Source organism: Perca flavescens, chromosome 3 (genome assembly GCF_004354835.1).
Source record: "Perca flavescens isolate YP-PL-M2 chromosome 3, PFLA_1.0, whole genome shotgun sequence".
Taxonomy (NCBI): domain Eukaryota; kingdom Metazoa; phylum Chordata; class Actinopteri; order Perciformes; family Percidae; genus Perca; species Perca flavescens.
In genome coordinates this window covers 41,521,408-41,535,418 of record NC_041333.1, presented here as the reverse complement: position 1 = coordinate 41,535,418, position 14,011 = coordinate 41,521,408, and the positions used below count along the sequence as shown (strand labels likewise).

The 14,011-nt window shown below is 41.7% G+C and overlaps 1 protein-coding gene across 1 annotated transcript; it reads right to left on the bottom strand.

Moving 5' to 3' along the window:
• Nucleotides 1-1,473: 1,473 nt before the first annotated feature.
• LOC114553041 (NACHT, LRR and PYD domains-containing protein 3) lies at nt 1,474-12,346 on the bottom strand. Its single transcript, XM_028574136.1, has 9 exons — nt 11,224-12,346; nt 9,908-10,193; nt 7,620-9,399; nt 7,344-7,517; nt 7,089-7,262; nt 6,780-7,002; nt 5,416-5,600; nt 5,277-5,323; nt 1,474-3,066 (listed from the first exon to the last, which is right to left on the bottom strand). The coding sequence occupies exons 2-9, from the start codon at nt 10,182-10,184 to the stop codon at nt 2,534-2,536; spliced, it is 3,393 nt and encodes a 1,130-aa protein (XP_028429937.1). The 5' UTR covers nt 10,185-10,193; nt 11,224-12,346; the 3' UTR covers nt 1,474-2,533.
• Nucleotides 12,347-14,011: the final 1,665 nt, after the last annotated feature.

Sequence of the window (14,011 nt, the reverse complement as noted above, 5' to 3'; positions counted from 1 at the left end):
CCTTATGGACTAAGTTCAAAAAGGCAAGCATGCAGAAGCTCAAGGTTGCTTATAATGACTGTATGAGGATACTGCTCAAAAAACCCAGGTGCTCTAGTGCAAGTGAGCTGTTCTGTAATGCGGGGGTCAGCACCTTCCAGGTATTGTTGAGTCTCATCTACAAATTTATTTGTCGCCTGAACGTCTCCCAAAATAGCATTGTTATGCTATTAGTAAATCCTAGGTTTAGTGCCATACGATTCCAATCATCACTATGGAAACACTGGTATAAGTGTCTTTTACAGAAATGTAGTATTGTTGTTTCTTCTGGCTTTTATTTCTTTGTATAAGTTTTTATTTGTTTTTAAGGTATGTTGTATGTCATGTCTGTGTCTTTTGAATGGACCTTGAGTCTGGAATAAAAACGTTGATGATAACAGATCAGAAATCAGCTGAAAAGTGTCACTTACCAAAAGTTTAACCCAGAGGAAACATATCTGCATCACAACACAGGAGGAAGTTAAAGTAAAAAGCTGCTGACACACACAAACACACACACACACACACACACACACACACACACACACACACACACACACACACACACACACACAGAGCACAGAGCAGGAAGTAGGGGAGACCATTTTCCTGTCTGTATCTGGGAGCTCTTTTCAAAACGTGATACAAACTAGTTACATGCGTCTGCTGCTAAACGGTGCAGCTGTTAGAATAATAAACTTTATTTCTGTAGCACTTTTCTTAACAATGTTGCTGTTGTGTATCTGTTACACTTCATTCTGTAACAACTGAACAAAAACTCTCATATGTTTTGACTTGTATTTTAAATTGAAAAAGCATTGTAGGTTAAGCAGCAAAAAAGTATCCAAAAAAATGTAATTCTTTTTGCAAAACAGTGTCAAAACAGTATCAAAAGTGTTGAAAGCGGTACAAAAGCGTTCAAACTAAAAATGTTAAAAGCATAAAAGAAATCCTAAAAGCCTAAAAAACCCCGGCATCAATTAAAAAAAAAAAAGAATAAATAAAAAAAATGTTGTTGGTAAAAGAAACAACAAGAAAAGCAGGAAAACTGTGAAACAAAAAAGCATTGACACAACAAAAATGTGTCCAAAATTGATGTCATTATTAATCCTGTCAGATAATTTAGTGAACTATGTTCCTCACAATAATAACCGGTCCTAAAGTTAAAGGTGCTGTAGGTAAGACTTATACTCAATGCCAGACCCTTAATCTTTTGGGTCTAGATTTCCAGGCTACTGAAAGGGCAGAAAGAGACAAACATCCCTCTGAGCAACAGTTGAATTAGAAAAGAAGAAATCAGCAGTCAATGGTTGAAGGCAATATAGACCATGAAAGACAAGAAGGCCTGAAGGCCTAAGTATCTGACTCCAATTACTCTAACAGCACTAATTCCCGCGCGTCTGTTGATTGGGATTTATGACACCAGAACTCAAAGATCAAATCTGAGACAATAGATTCAAGTCAGGCAAAGTTTACTAAGTCCAGCAGTTAAGTCTTACAACACATATGTGGGTTCACAAATGACACTAAGTTTCCCTAGCTTCAGACACAAGTGTTCCGAGCTCAGTTCAACAAAGTCTCCTGTTGTTTGTGAGCCCCACCCTGCAATGTCCCTCAACCTTTATCCTCTTCCTTGATGGGGTGTCCTCGTCCTGTCTCCGGGCAGATCCTTATGCTTGTCTCAAAGATTAAGCCATGCAAGTCTAAGTACACACGGCCGGTACAGTGAAACTGCGAATGGCTCATTAAATCAGTTATGGTTCCTAGCCAGTTATGGCTCATTAAATCAGTTATGGTCAGTGTGGTGTGACTGCCTCTTACGGTCTGACGAACACAATAACATTCGGTTCCTGCTTTTCTGCTACTCTGTCTGGTGAACAACACTATAGAGTCTCACTCAGAGTCTAATCCTTGTACAGGGGATGCAAGTGTGCCCCGCCTGGAACTTGTAACCACTTTCTCTATGACTGCACACAACTCTTGCAATAAGCACACCAACTTTAAATGTCAAGCAATACTGATACTAATATTTCCATAACAATACTGATACTAATTTTCCTACATGGAAGCTTAGCATAAAAATGTCTGCAGATTTAAACAGAAACAGCTTCCTTTGTCAGTGTGAAGGTCACCATAATGCGGCCTATAACATGCTGGAATTAGCATTTAGCAACTCTGACTCTGTACATTTCATATTATGCACAATTAATCTTTGCTTATCTGTAACAAAGTCTCTCCTGATTGAAATGTGTTGAAACTCAGTAAAGAGAGTCAACTGATGAGAGAAATCATACAAGTGATCAAATAAAAAAAAATGATTGACCTCAAGATGGAAAGTAAAGATTTGATTAAACATCAGAAAATATAGTTTAAAAATGTTGCTCAGACAAATAAATGTTTTGTGTTTGAGTATCAGATCTGCTTCTCAGTGCAGAGTGTGTGTGATGGTGAACAGACTGAACTCTGATTTCAGCAGCTGATCTTCAGTCAGTGTTTCTGTCCACAGGAGAGACTCTCAGTCCTGCAGAGGACACAGAGTCACAGAGGAACCAGGTTTCCAGACACCAAACCCAGGATAAAGAGGTTGAGTGAATGTGGTGTTGAAGGTGTGGAGGTGGATCAGTGAGTCAGAGGAGACTCTGTAGAAGGACAGAGAGCCAGCAGGAACATCCACATACACTGCTACTCTACTGGAGGAGGAGGATGGGATGAATGTTTCTTTGTTATGGTGCCAGACAAAGTATCCACTATCTGAGTGGTCCAAACACCAGGACTGATCATTCCCTCCAAACAAACAGTCTCTACTGTCTCCTTTCTTTCTGATTCCTCTGTAACTCACTGATACAAAAACCAGTCCTCTGCACTCAACCTCCCAGTAACAGCGACCAGTCAGACCATCTCTACACAGCAGCTGAGACCAACAGTCAAACCTCTCTGGATGATCAGGATATGACTGATCCTCTCTCACACGTGTCACCTTCCTGTTGTTGTCAGACAGTTTGAGGTATCTGTTCACTGTGTTTGTATCCAGTTCCAGTTCACAGACATCTGATGGAGAGAACAAGAAACAATATAGCTGCGTGGTTATTATCTGCTGATAATTAACAATTACAGAAAGAAAATCATTCAAATGTTTATTTCATATTCAGTTGTGAATGATCTTTAACAAACTAAGACAACACATGCAAATAAACCACAACATGCAACAATAAGACAACACATGCAAATAGCTCACACCACAATGGAAGTGTTTCCAGGTGACACTTTTAAGTGATGCACATGTGCCTCAACCATTGGCGTTTCCGGTACATAGACAGACCAACAACAGGACAATTTTCGCCATTTTATTCATCACTAAATTCACTTCTGACTACGTTTTAGGCGAGAAATGAACTCTTTAGATTTCAAATAGAGGCAGTCTTGCGAAAATCGTTGCCGAATTGACAATTTGATTCTTAATTTCCCACGAAGCTGATCACAGTTACATGTCAGTTAAACTTTTCATCTCCAATCCTATATGTATTTGTAAGAAGTGGCGCTGTCCTGAGTTGAAAGCCAACTTTACGGCTAAATTATCAAGTTAATAGGTGTGTGTGTTCGCGTCGGCCGCTGACCATTTCCTAAGGTTTTTCAACTCAGGACAGCGCCACTTCTCACAAATACAGATAGGATTGGAGATGAAAAGTTTAACTGACACGTAACTGCGATCAGCTTCGTGGTAAATTAAGAATCAATGCCACCGACATAACCAATCACACTATGACATACGCTCCACTTAGCACCAACTGCAATGTTTAATTTTAAATGAATGTAGCCTACTGGAAGTCTGGCACACGTAGGGTGCTCAGTATTTTTTTATTATTTATCGGCACCCGTGTGTGTGTGTGTGTGTGTGTGTGTGTGTGTGTGTGTGTGTGTGTGAGACGGCCGGCCAGCGAGGTTGTTGAGCCTGCAAGCGCTTGTGGAGTTTAACTCCGAAAATGCAGTTAACCACAGGTTCCCGTTAATCATATGATGGACATGTGTTGTGCTATTTAAGCAAATAATCCATCAACGGCGAAATAAAAGCCTCTTATTTACGAGAGTGGTCTGAGAGACCTCCAGCTTAGAGCGGGGTCTCTGAGCAGGACAGTCTGAGCGATGAGCTAGCGGCCCCGGCAGGTGCTAGCTGGCTGTCACGTCACTTTATGGAGCTACTCAATTTCGAAAACTTTGAAGCAAATTGTCAATTCGGCAACGATTTTCGCAAGACTGCCTATATTCGAAATCTAGAGAGTTAATTTCTCGCCTAAAACGTACTCAGAAGTGAATTTAGTGATGAAGTCCTGTTGTTGGTCTGTCTATGTACCGGAAACGCCAATGGTTGAGGCACGTGTGCATCACTAAAAAGAGTCCCCTGGAAACACTTCCGTTGTGCTGTGAGCTATATGCATGTGTTGTCTAATTGGTGCGTGTTGTGGGATATTTGCATGAGTTGTCTTATTGTCGCGTGTTATGGGCTATTTGCATGTGTTGTCTTATTGTTGCGTGTTGTGGTTTATTTGCATGTGTTGTCTTATTGTTGCATGTTGTGGTTTATTTGCATGTGTTGTCTTATTGTTGCATGCTGTGGTTTATTTGCATGTGTTGTCTTATTGTTGCGTGTTGTGGTTTATTTGCATGTGTTGTCTTATTATTGCGTGCTGTGGTTTATTTGCATGCGTTGTCTTATTGTTGCATGTTGTGGTTTATTTGCATGTGTGGTCTTATTGTTGCGTGCTGTGGTTTATTTGCATGTGTTGTCTTATTGTTGCGTGCTGTGGCCTCTCAGGGCCACCGTAAACATGAACCAAATAACATCTCACTAATAAAACTGTCACATCACCTTCAAATGCAGCACAAAGTACCTCTGAACCATCTGCTTGCTAAAACATGTATTAGCTCCACCAAAGAGCTCACTTTTAGCTCAAAGTTCACACCTTTGAAAATCAAATCTCAAACTGTTGTCTGCTACAGAAAAGTTGAACTGAGTCTGAATGAATATCAGGGGACTGTGGGTCCACCAACTGGCTTAAAGGTAAATTTCACTGACCAGAGACCATGTACAACCATCTGTATTCTGGTCTGAAGTCAGTGGATTTTAAATTGAGTTCTAACATCTTTCCAGCCACGAAAACAGAAACTAGTGAAATTCATTTTTGTACATCAGTCAAGGAAATGTAGAAATCTAATATAACATGCAGCTGAGTTCATAGGAATTAAACTTTGAACACACTCACACTTCCTCAGACCTGGTTTCAACCACTGTGGTCCACTAGGGTCCACCCTGCAGGAAGAAACAAAATCACAATTAACTTCACACACTCAGATACTCCATTGAAATTTAACCACAGTTTCTCCGTAACTGTCTGTCCATACCTGAGAGTGTCCAGTCTCCAGTGTGGATCCTCCAGTCTAGCAGACAACAGCTTCACTCCTGAGTCTCCTGGATGATTGTAGCTCAAGTCCAGCTCCCTCAGATGGGAGGGGTTGGCGTTCATTGCTGAGACCAGAGAAGTACAGCTTTCCTCTGTGACCAGACAGCCTGACAGACTGAACACACACACACACACACACACACACAGACACAGACACAGACACACACACACACACACACACACACACACACACACACACACACACACACACACACAATCTGTCATGTTAGACGTTCATTTTCATCCACTGCTTAAAAATGGAGGACATCTACAACCAGCGATGCAAGAAGAAGGCCAACGGGATAATCAGAGACACAAATCCACAGGTCACCCCAAACTGTTCTGCTTGCTGCCGTCCCGCAGAAGGTCCTGAGCACCAGGCTCAAGGACAGCTTCATCCCACAGGCCATTAAGCCCAGTTTAAACGTTTGAAATGTTATTAAATATAGCCTCTTGAGATAAACGATCTCATTCAAGGGACTCCAACATTAAACAAACAATACAACAGACACAATCACATACAATTTACATACACATCAAGGCTCATTCAGTATACCCAGATTACTTCTTAATTTGTTGAAGGTGCTAGCAATATACTTTTTTTAAAGGAAAGCAGTGGATCATCTCTAAGTATTTGAAATAAGTCACATGTTCAAGGGGTAAACCCTCATTAAAAGAAATAGTAAAAAATGGAGACTCACCAAGTGCTTGTCTGGTACCACATAACATACTTTTTTGTTAAAAAGAAGTTTGTTGAATGAGAACTGATTCTGGAGTTAAATTTGTGTGATTGGGTGTTCTGAGTTTTAATTTTATTGGCAATAGATGGCATATAGAAGTACTTGAATAAGTACTAGAAGTACTACTTTTCAGGGCACTTATCCGGTGAAAAGACTGGTTTGAAAGTTAATGTTTTGTGATGTCGTATTATGTTTTTCAACCTCCAAGATGAATCTCTCCTCGTCCGTGGTGTTGTAGGAGACATAAACAATATTGGTGGAAGGTGTTTTGGTAAATTGACTGGATACATTGCTGTTTCACTTCCTGCCTGGCTGTCCAAACGGCCCGCGGCGCACTTAAAAATAGACCTGGCGCGTATCTTTAGCAGAGCAGGGAGCCACTTCACGCATGCTTCTGGGAAGCCCCGTAGTGTGGCTGGTTCATTAAGCATTGACTTGAATGGGTGCGATTGCTCGCGGGGGTCACGACGCCTTTGGAACACAGCTCAGATACGCCCGGTGGAAAATAGGGGTGAGAGGTTACTGTTACTCAAACTAAAATGATTCAATGAAATGTCCATTCCATAATTAGTAAATGAAGAAAATGACAGCTCATAAAACAGATGAACACCAACCTGAGAGTTTCCAGTGTGCAGTGTGGACTCTTCAGGCCACAAGAAACCATCTTCACTCCTGAATCCTTCAGGTCGTTGTTACTCAGGTCCAGCTCTCTCAGACTAGAGGACTGGGAGCTGAGAACTGAGGGCAGAGCTTCACAGCTTCTCTCTGACAGGTTACAGTCACTCAGTCTGAAATAAAAAGTCCATCCAATAATTTACTTATGATGAAAATAGCGGCTCAGAGGACCATCATTTTCAAATAGCTAAATCCCAACCTGAGAGTTTCCAGTCTGCAATGTGGACTCTTCAGGCCACAATACACCATCTTCACTCCTGAATCCTTTAGGTCATTGTTACTCAGGACCAGCTCTCTCAGACTAGAGGACTTGGAGCTGAGAACTGAGGACAGAGCTTCACAGCTTCTCTTTAACAGGTTACAGCCACTCAGTCTGAAATAAAAAGTCCAATAATTAACATATGAAGAAAATAATAACTCAGACGGTCATCATTTCACACACTTAAACACTAACCTTAGAGTTTCCAGTCTGCAGTGTGGACTCTTTAGTCCAGCAGACACCAGCTCCCCTCCTGAATCCTTCAGGTCATTGTTACTCAGGTCCAGCTCTCTCAGACTAGAGGACTGGGAGCTGAGAACTAAGGACAGAGCTTCACAGCTTCTCTCTGACAGGTTACAATCACTCAGTCTGAAGAGGAATCAGCACAACACAAGAACACCATTGCAAACAAGTTTTTTTTCTGAATATAGAAAAAGTACATTTAATCTGGATAGTTCTGTGTGCACATACAAAGCTTTGTTGGAGGCTTTGACCACTGGCAGCAGCCTCAGAAGAGCCTCCTCTGAAGCACCATATTTCTTCAGGTCAAACACGTCTAGGTCATTTTGAGATGACAATAAGATGAAACCCAAAGCTGACCACTGAGAAGGAGACAGTTTAACTGTGGAGAAATGTCCTGAACTCAGGGACTGTTGGATCTCCTCCACTAGAGAACGATCATCCAGTTCATTCAGACAGTGGAACAGATTGATGCTTCTCTCTGCAGACAGATTCTCATTAATCTTCTTGTTGATATACTCAACTGTTCCCCAATTGGTCCATGAGCTACTTTCTGTCTGTGTCATCATACCTCGCAGTAGAGTTTGATTGGTCTGCAGTGACAGACCTAGGAGGAAACGGAGGAACAAGTCTAGGTGTCCATTTGGACTCCGTAAGGCCTTGTCCACAGCATTTGGGTAGAAACCTTGTTGAAACCAAATAGATGATTCTGCTTCTGCGAGCAGGTTGACTCCAGAGTTGGTGAATGTCAGATGGACATGAAGAGCAGCCAGAAACTCCTGAACACTCAGATGAACGAAGCAGAACACCTTGTCCTGGTACAGTCCTCTCTCCTCTTTAAAGATCTGTGTAAACACTCCTGAGTACACTGAGGCTTCTGTGATATCAATGCCACACTCTGTCAGGTCTGATTCATAGAAGATCAGGTTGCCTTTCTGCAGCTGCTCAAAAGCAAGTTTTCCCAGAGACTCAATCATCTTCCTGCTCTCTGGACTCCAGTGTGGATCTGTCTCGGCTCCTCCATCATACTTTACATTCTTCCGTTTGGACTGAACCACTAGGAAGTGGATGTACATCTCAGTCAGGGTCTTTGGCAGCTCTCTTCCCTCTCTGGGTTCCAACACCTTCTCCAGAACTGTAGCAGTGATCCAGCAGAAGACTGGGATGTGGCACATGATGTGGAGGCTTCGTGATGCAGGAGATGTGATGTGGGAGATTACTCTGCGGGCCTGATCCTTATCTGTGAATCTCTTCCTGAAGTACTCCTCCTTCTGGGGGTCAGTGAACCCTCTGACCTCTGTCACCATGTCAACACACTCAGGAGGGATCTGATTGGCTGCTGCAGGTCGTGTGGTTATCCAGAGGCGAGCAGAGGGAAGCAGTTCCCCCCTAATGAGGTTTGTCAGCAGCACACCCACTGAGGTGGACTCTGTAACATCAGTCAGGACCTCAGTATTGAGGAAGTCCAGAGGAAGTCGGCACTCATCCAGACCGTCAAAGATGAACACAACCGGGAACTCTTCAAACCTGCAGATTCCTGCTTCTTTGGTTTCACTAAAGAAGCGATGAACAAGTTCCACCAAGCTGAACTTTTTCTCTTTCAGCACATTCAGCTCCCTGAAAGTGAATGGAAATGTGAACTGGATGTCCTGGTTGGCATTGCCTTCAGCCCAGTCCAAAGTGAACTTCTGTGTTAAGACTGTTTTCCCGATGCCAGCCACTCCCATAGTCATCACTGTTCTGATTGGTTCATCTCTTCCAGGTGGGGGTTTTAAGATGTCTTCACATCTGATTGTTGTTTCTGGTCTGTATTGTCTCCAGGAAGCTGTTTCAATCTGTCTGACCTCATGTTCATCATTTACTTCTGCAGTCCCCCCCTTTGTGATGTGGATCTTTGTGAACATCTTATTCAGAAAGGTTTTGTTTCCGGCTTTAGCAATCCCCTCAAAAACACACTGGAACTTCTTTTTTGACTTGGATTTGATGTTTCTCTGGCATGCAACAAGAATATCTGAATGAATAAAACAATGAAATCAATGAGGCGTTGTTCTGGTGAATGTCAATGTGCACATTTCTGTATTCATGAAATCTAGTCTACTCATTTGACAACCATGTCCTGAATAGATTAACTATTGTAAAATTACTTAATATTCCTCTACAACAACTGGTATATTGTGCATCTAAGTCATGCACCCATGAACTCTGTGGTGCGTAAAGAAATCAGGTCTATGACTTAACTACAGATGTAATTATTATATGTAATTAGTTTGTGCACATTTTACCAGCAGAGGCAACAACACAGGATTGTCTAACTTTGTTTTATCAACTTTGTTTTTTGTTCTCAGAGACACCTCTCTCTCTCTGGTTTGCTTTGGTAGCTTATACTGTTGTCAGCACAACATACTGTATGTGTCTATCTTTGTGGAGACATTGTCTACAAAGCTAATATTTGTTGAAGACTTTGTGATATACAAGTTTGTTACATCCATTCTTTTAAATTCATATTGATTATGACTCACCTGCAGGTTCTGAGATGGTGTTTGATAAATTCTTCACTAGATCATTCTGATTCATTTTCACTAAAACTATTCTGGTCACATTAATGGTGTTCATACTGTAGGTCGAGAACATCAGGTCCACTGTCTTCACCCTGTTTACATTCTCCAATTTGCTCTTTGCGATTGCTGGGAAGCCTTCAAGGCACCCATTCAGCTGTAGGTACCACTGAAATGTTTGAAAGTCCTCAGCTCCCAAGTCTTCTAAAGTTCGTAAGACGACCTCTTGAGGCGTTGCCATCTTTTATCCCTGCAAAGATCCAAAAGATATCAAAAGAACATAGTCACCTTATAGAATTATCAAAACAGACCAGTGTTGTAGATTGAATTATGACATTTCTACATTAGTGTAAGTAGAAGTAGAAAAAACATTAATGTGGAAATCTGTGCACACAGATTAATAATTCAAGAGCATGCATAAATTAACCAAGAGTCCAGATAAACTTTGTAATTAGGTTGAACCACAGGGGGGGGGAGTTCTAGAGAAAGCACTGGTAGTGAAAGACACAGTTACAACCAACATCCCAGATAGGTGTCAACACTCCCTAAGACACAAGCCTATCAGCCCACCATTTGGTTAATGGTCAATGTCCTGTTGGACTCAGGGTCAACTGCCATTCCGTCGCCCTGATCTCCTGCCAGGTTGAACTCAACCCCAAGCCACCACTGTCTTACTCATCACAGTGACCGGTGGGGAAAAGCTCCCATGCTGTGGTGGTGTGAAGCACAAATCCAATTGGGGGCTTACTAAGCCTGCCAACCGGTCTGGGTCGCCAAAGTTAATAGAAGTGATTACTTGGACTGGACTTTCTGTGTAGGGCAAGGGCAATACTGGACTTCAACACACAGACCATTATGTTCAATCTGATTGACACCCTTATTCCTAAAATGACCGACAATATAGTTGGGGTCATTAACGTGCAAGTGAAACCTACATGTTCTCCAGATCCTACTCAGGGGAAGGCCCTTTTGCTGAAAGCCTTCGTTCACTACCAGATGACAAACTCACAGCAGCAGTCCCAGTGGAAAACAAGCCGCATTTGCATTGCATTTGCCCCGATCCCTGACAAAGTCTGCAGCCAGTGCAACTGTCATGGACCTTTGGGAGAATAATTCTGAAGCCCTGAACTTGGAGCAGCAGGATAGGCTGTGGAACCTCCCGCATGAGAATTGACACAGTTTTTCCACCGACCTCAATGATGTGGGTCTTATGCATTTGGTTCAGCACTCATCAATACTCGGCATGCACAGCCAATCCACCAGCAGCCTAGGCAACTTACCTATGCCCACCAAGCTGCTGTAAATCAGATGCTAAAAGTGATGATGGCTAGTGGCATAATCAAGCCATCAAGTCCATGGTTGTCATCAGTCGTTACAGCTCCTAGAAAGGATGGGAATTACAGGTTCCGTGTCCATTTCAGATCCCTGAATGACAAAACAGTAAAGGTCTCCTCTCAAGCAGTGATGGCTCCTGAAAAAATTCTCAGGGGGGGCAATTTTCTGAAGATTTAGGTGACCTACACACATTTTTAAAAAGATATGTCCAGCAACAACATAAAGACAGGGGCAGCATATAAGTCAATACTAAGAAGCATTTATTGACTGATCTCAAAAGTGTTGGCTTACAAAAGCAAAATAAGTTAGCACAGTAAAAATAATCAAGGGTGTTCTTTCACATTCCTCAACACTGCATAAAAAATATGCATTTCCATAAACAAATGAAATATCAGCTGAAAATACAGCATCTTGGTATTTGTTCAGATTGCAGGATCAGCAAGAGCTTTTACCACATTTACAACATTTCAAAGGTAGTGCAGCCTAATGTTTTAGAGTAAAGGGAAATCCACACTTTAAACAATAAATAGTAACAGCATAGCAATAACAAGTAGACAAATTGTATAGAACTACATTTTCTGGAATGTAGGATATAACCAAAGTGCTACTTAATACTGTAAAAGCAAAGTAACGTCGCAAATAGGGGAATGAACAAGTGAGGCTTGACCTAGTGTGGTCTGGGCATCTTGGCTTTACACATTGAAGACCAAACCAGAATGGTGAGGTGCTGCTAAGTTTAACTAAATAATTCTTATATACACATTAATTACTTACTTCAAAAAGGCCTCATGGTTGAATTGGAAATATGTGCACCAAAGTATAATTCACAACAAGTGAGCAGGAGCTTTTGATAAAGGCTACTGAAAGCATTGATGCAAGTTATTGGTAATAAGCAATTTGTATAGACTTCCATATTCTGCATTCTTGTATAGATTTGTGAAAATGAACATGAACAGTGATAGACATTTTGCCTGAAAACAGCAATTGAAAATAATTTCTAGAAAAGGTAAACACAGTTATCTGTATGGCTTTGCAAAAATGAACAACCATATTCTGGCCATTTGTATAGATTTGTAAATATGAACAACCATATTCTGGCCAATTGTATAGATTTGTAAAAATGAACATGAACAGATTTCATTTTATTTTTTTACTTTTTTGGAATGAATGAAAAATAACTATTTAAAACAACATCAACTGTGAACTGATTTGGGCATGTGTGTGTGTTAAAGAGACAGACAGGGAGAGACAGAGAGAGGGAGGGACAGAGAGAGACAGTCTACATTACTTGTACTGAAACTGAAACTTCTCTCTTTCAATGCAGCAAAGCGGTCAATGACTTTCTCATTGAGATCAGGCATGCTGAGGACTAGTTCCCTCTCCATGGAAAGCATGGCCAGTGCATTCAGATGTTCCTGGCCCAGTGAATTTCGTAGGAATGTCTTAACTCGTGTCAAAGTTGAGAAACATCTCTCAGGTTCAGCTGTTGTCATGGGAGTAGTTATGTAGTAGTTAAGATGTTCAACAGAGTCGCAGTCTCAGAGAACGTCTCCTGGAGGTTGTAGCTCATGAGAACCTGGTACAGTGCCAGTGCACCACAGCAGCCCTTGAATTCAGGATTCTCAGAGATCAGAGAGAGTTCTGTCTTGAGCTTTGCTTTGTTCAGCATGGGGTATGCGTTCACAGTGGCATTCAGAGCCTCATCAGGAAATGAATGGCAGTACCTTTCAAACATATCTGCTTGCAGTTAGGTAGCACTCACAAGATGGCCAGTGAAAGAGAACCTAGCTTTGATGTGATCCAGGATGGTGTTGCAGACCTCTTCAGACAGCCTCTGCTTCTCCTCTTCTCTCAAATCCTTAGGCTCCTGTTGCTTCTTGCAGCTGCTGTTGAGAGGAGTCCCTGAAGGCAAACAGACCAATGTGTTTGGTAGGCTATGTACAGTGGTGCTCATAAGTTTATGAGCCCATGCTAAAGTTGACTAAAAAGAGGAATAAAAGAAAAAAGAAAATTGGTGTCCTTAAAGGTTGGATTTTTCCAATTTTTTTAATTAAGGCATCAAGATCAATTTCCACAAGATGATTTTTTTTTATTCCTATCTTTAGTCAACTTCAGCATGTGTTCATACACGTATGAGCACAACTGTACAGTACACATAGTATATAAAGTAAGCTAGATTACACCACTGGCCATATATAATGAGAATAATGTAATTTGAATGCAGGTGCATTTGGGTGACCGGGAAAAAAAAGTTGCAATCCCGCTCAGATCGGAAAAGAAAATGTTCACTTTTTTGATGCCAGAAGTAGCTTGCTGCATGATCAAATTCAGCTGATGCTCATAGCAATGCACGTAATGGGCATTCTTGAAATGCTCACGCACCTTTTGCTGCACACCAGCCTGCTCTCCCCTCATCACACTGGCTCCACAAGCTTGCGCAATGAGTTTGACTTTCTCGTCGTCGGCAAAAAGACCGTTCAGTCTCTCCAAAAGCACACTGCCAATTGAGACTGAGGTTGATTCCGAGATGGGAAGGCACTCAAAAAAGTGCTCCTGCACTTTATGGTTGCTCAGCACAAGCACCAGCTGTGTATGTACAGAAACATCCGTGGTCTCGTCAGCTTGGATAGCTACAAAGTTCGCCAACTTCACCTCCTCCACAATATGTTCCCTCACGACTGCTAACATACACTCCAGTAGCTCGTTTTGAATTGTCTTTGATGTGCCCTTGAA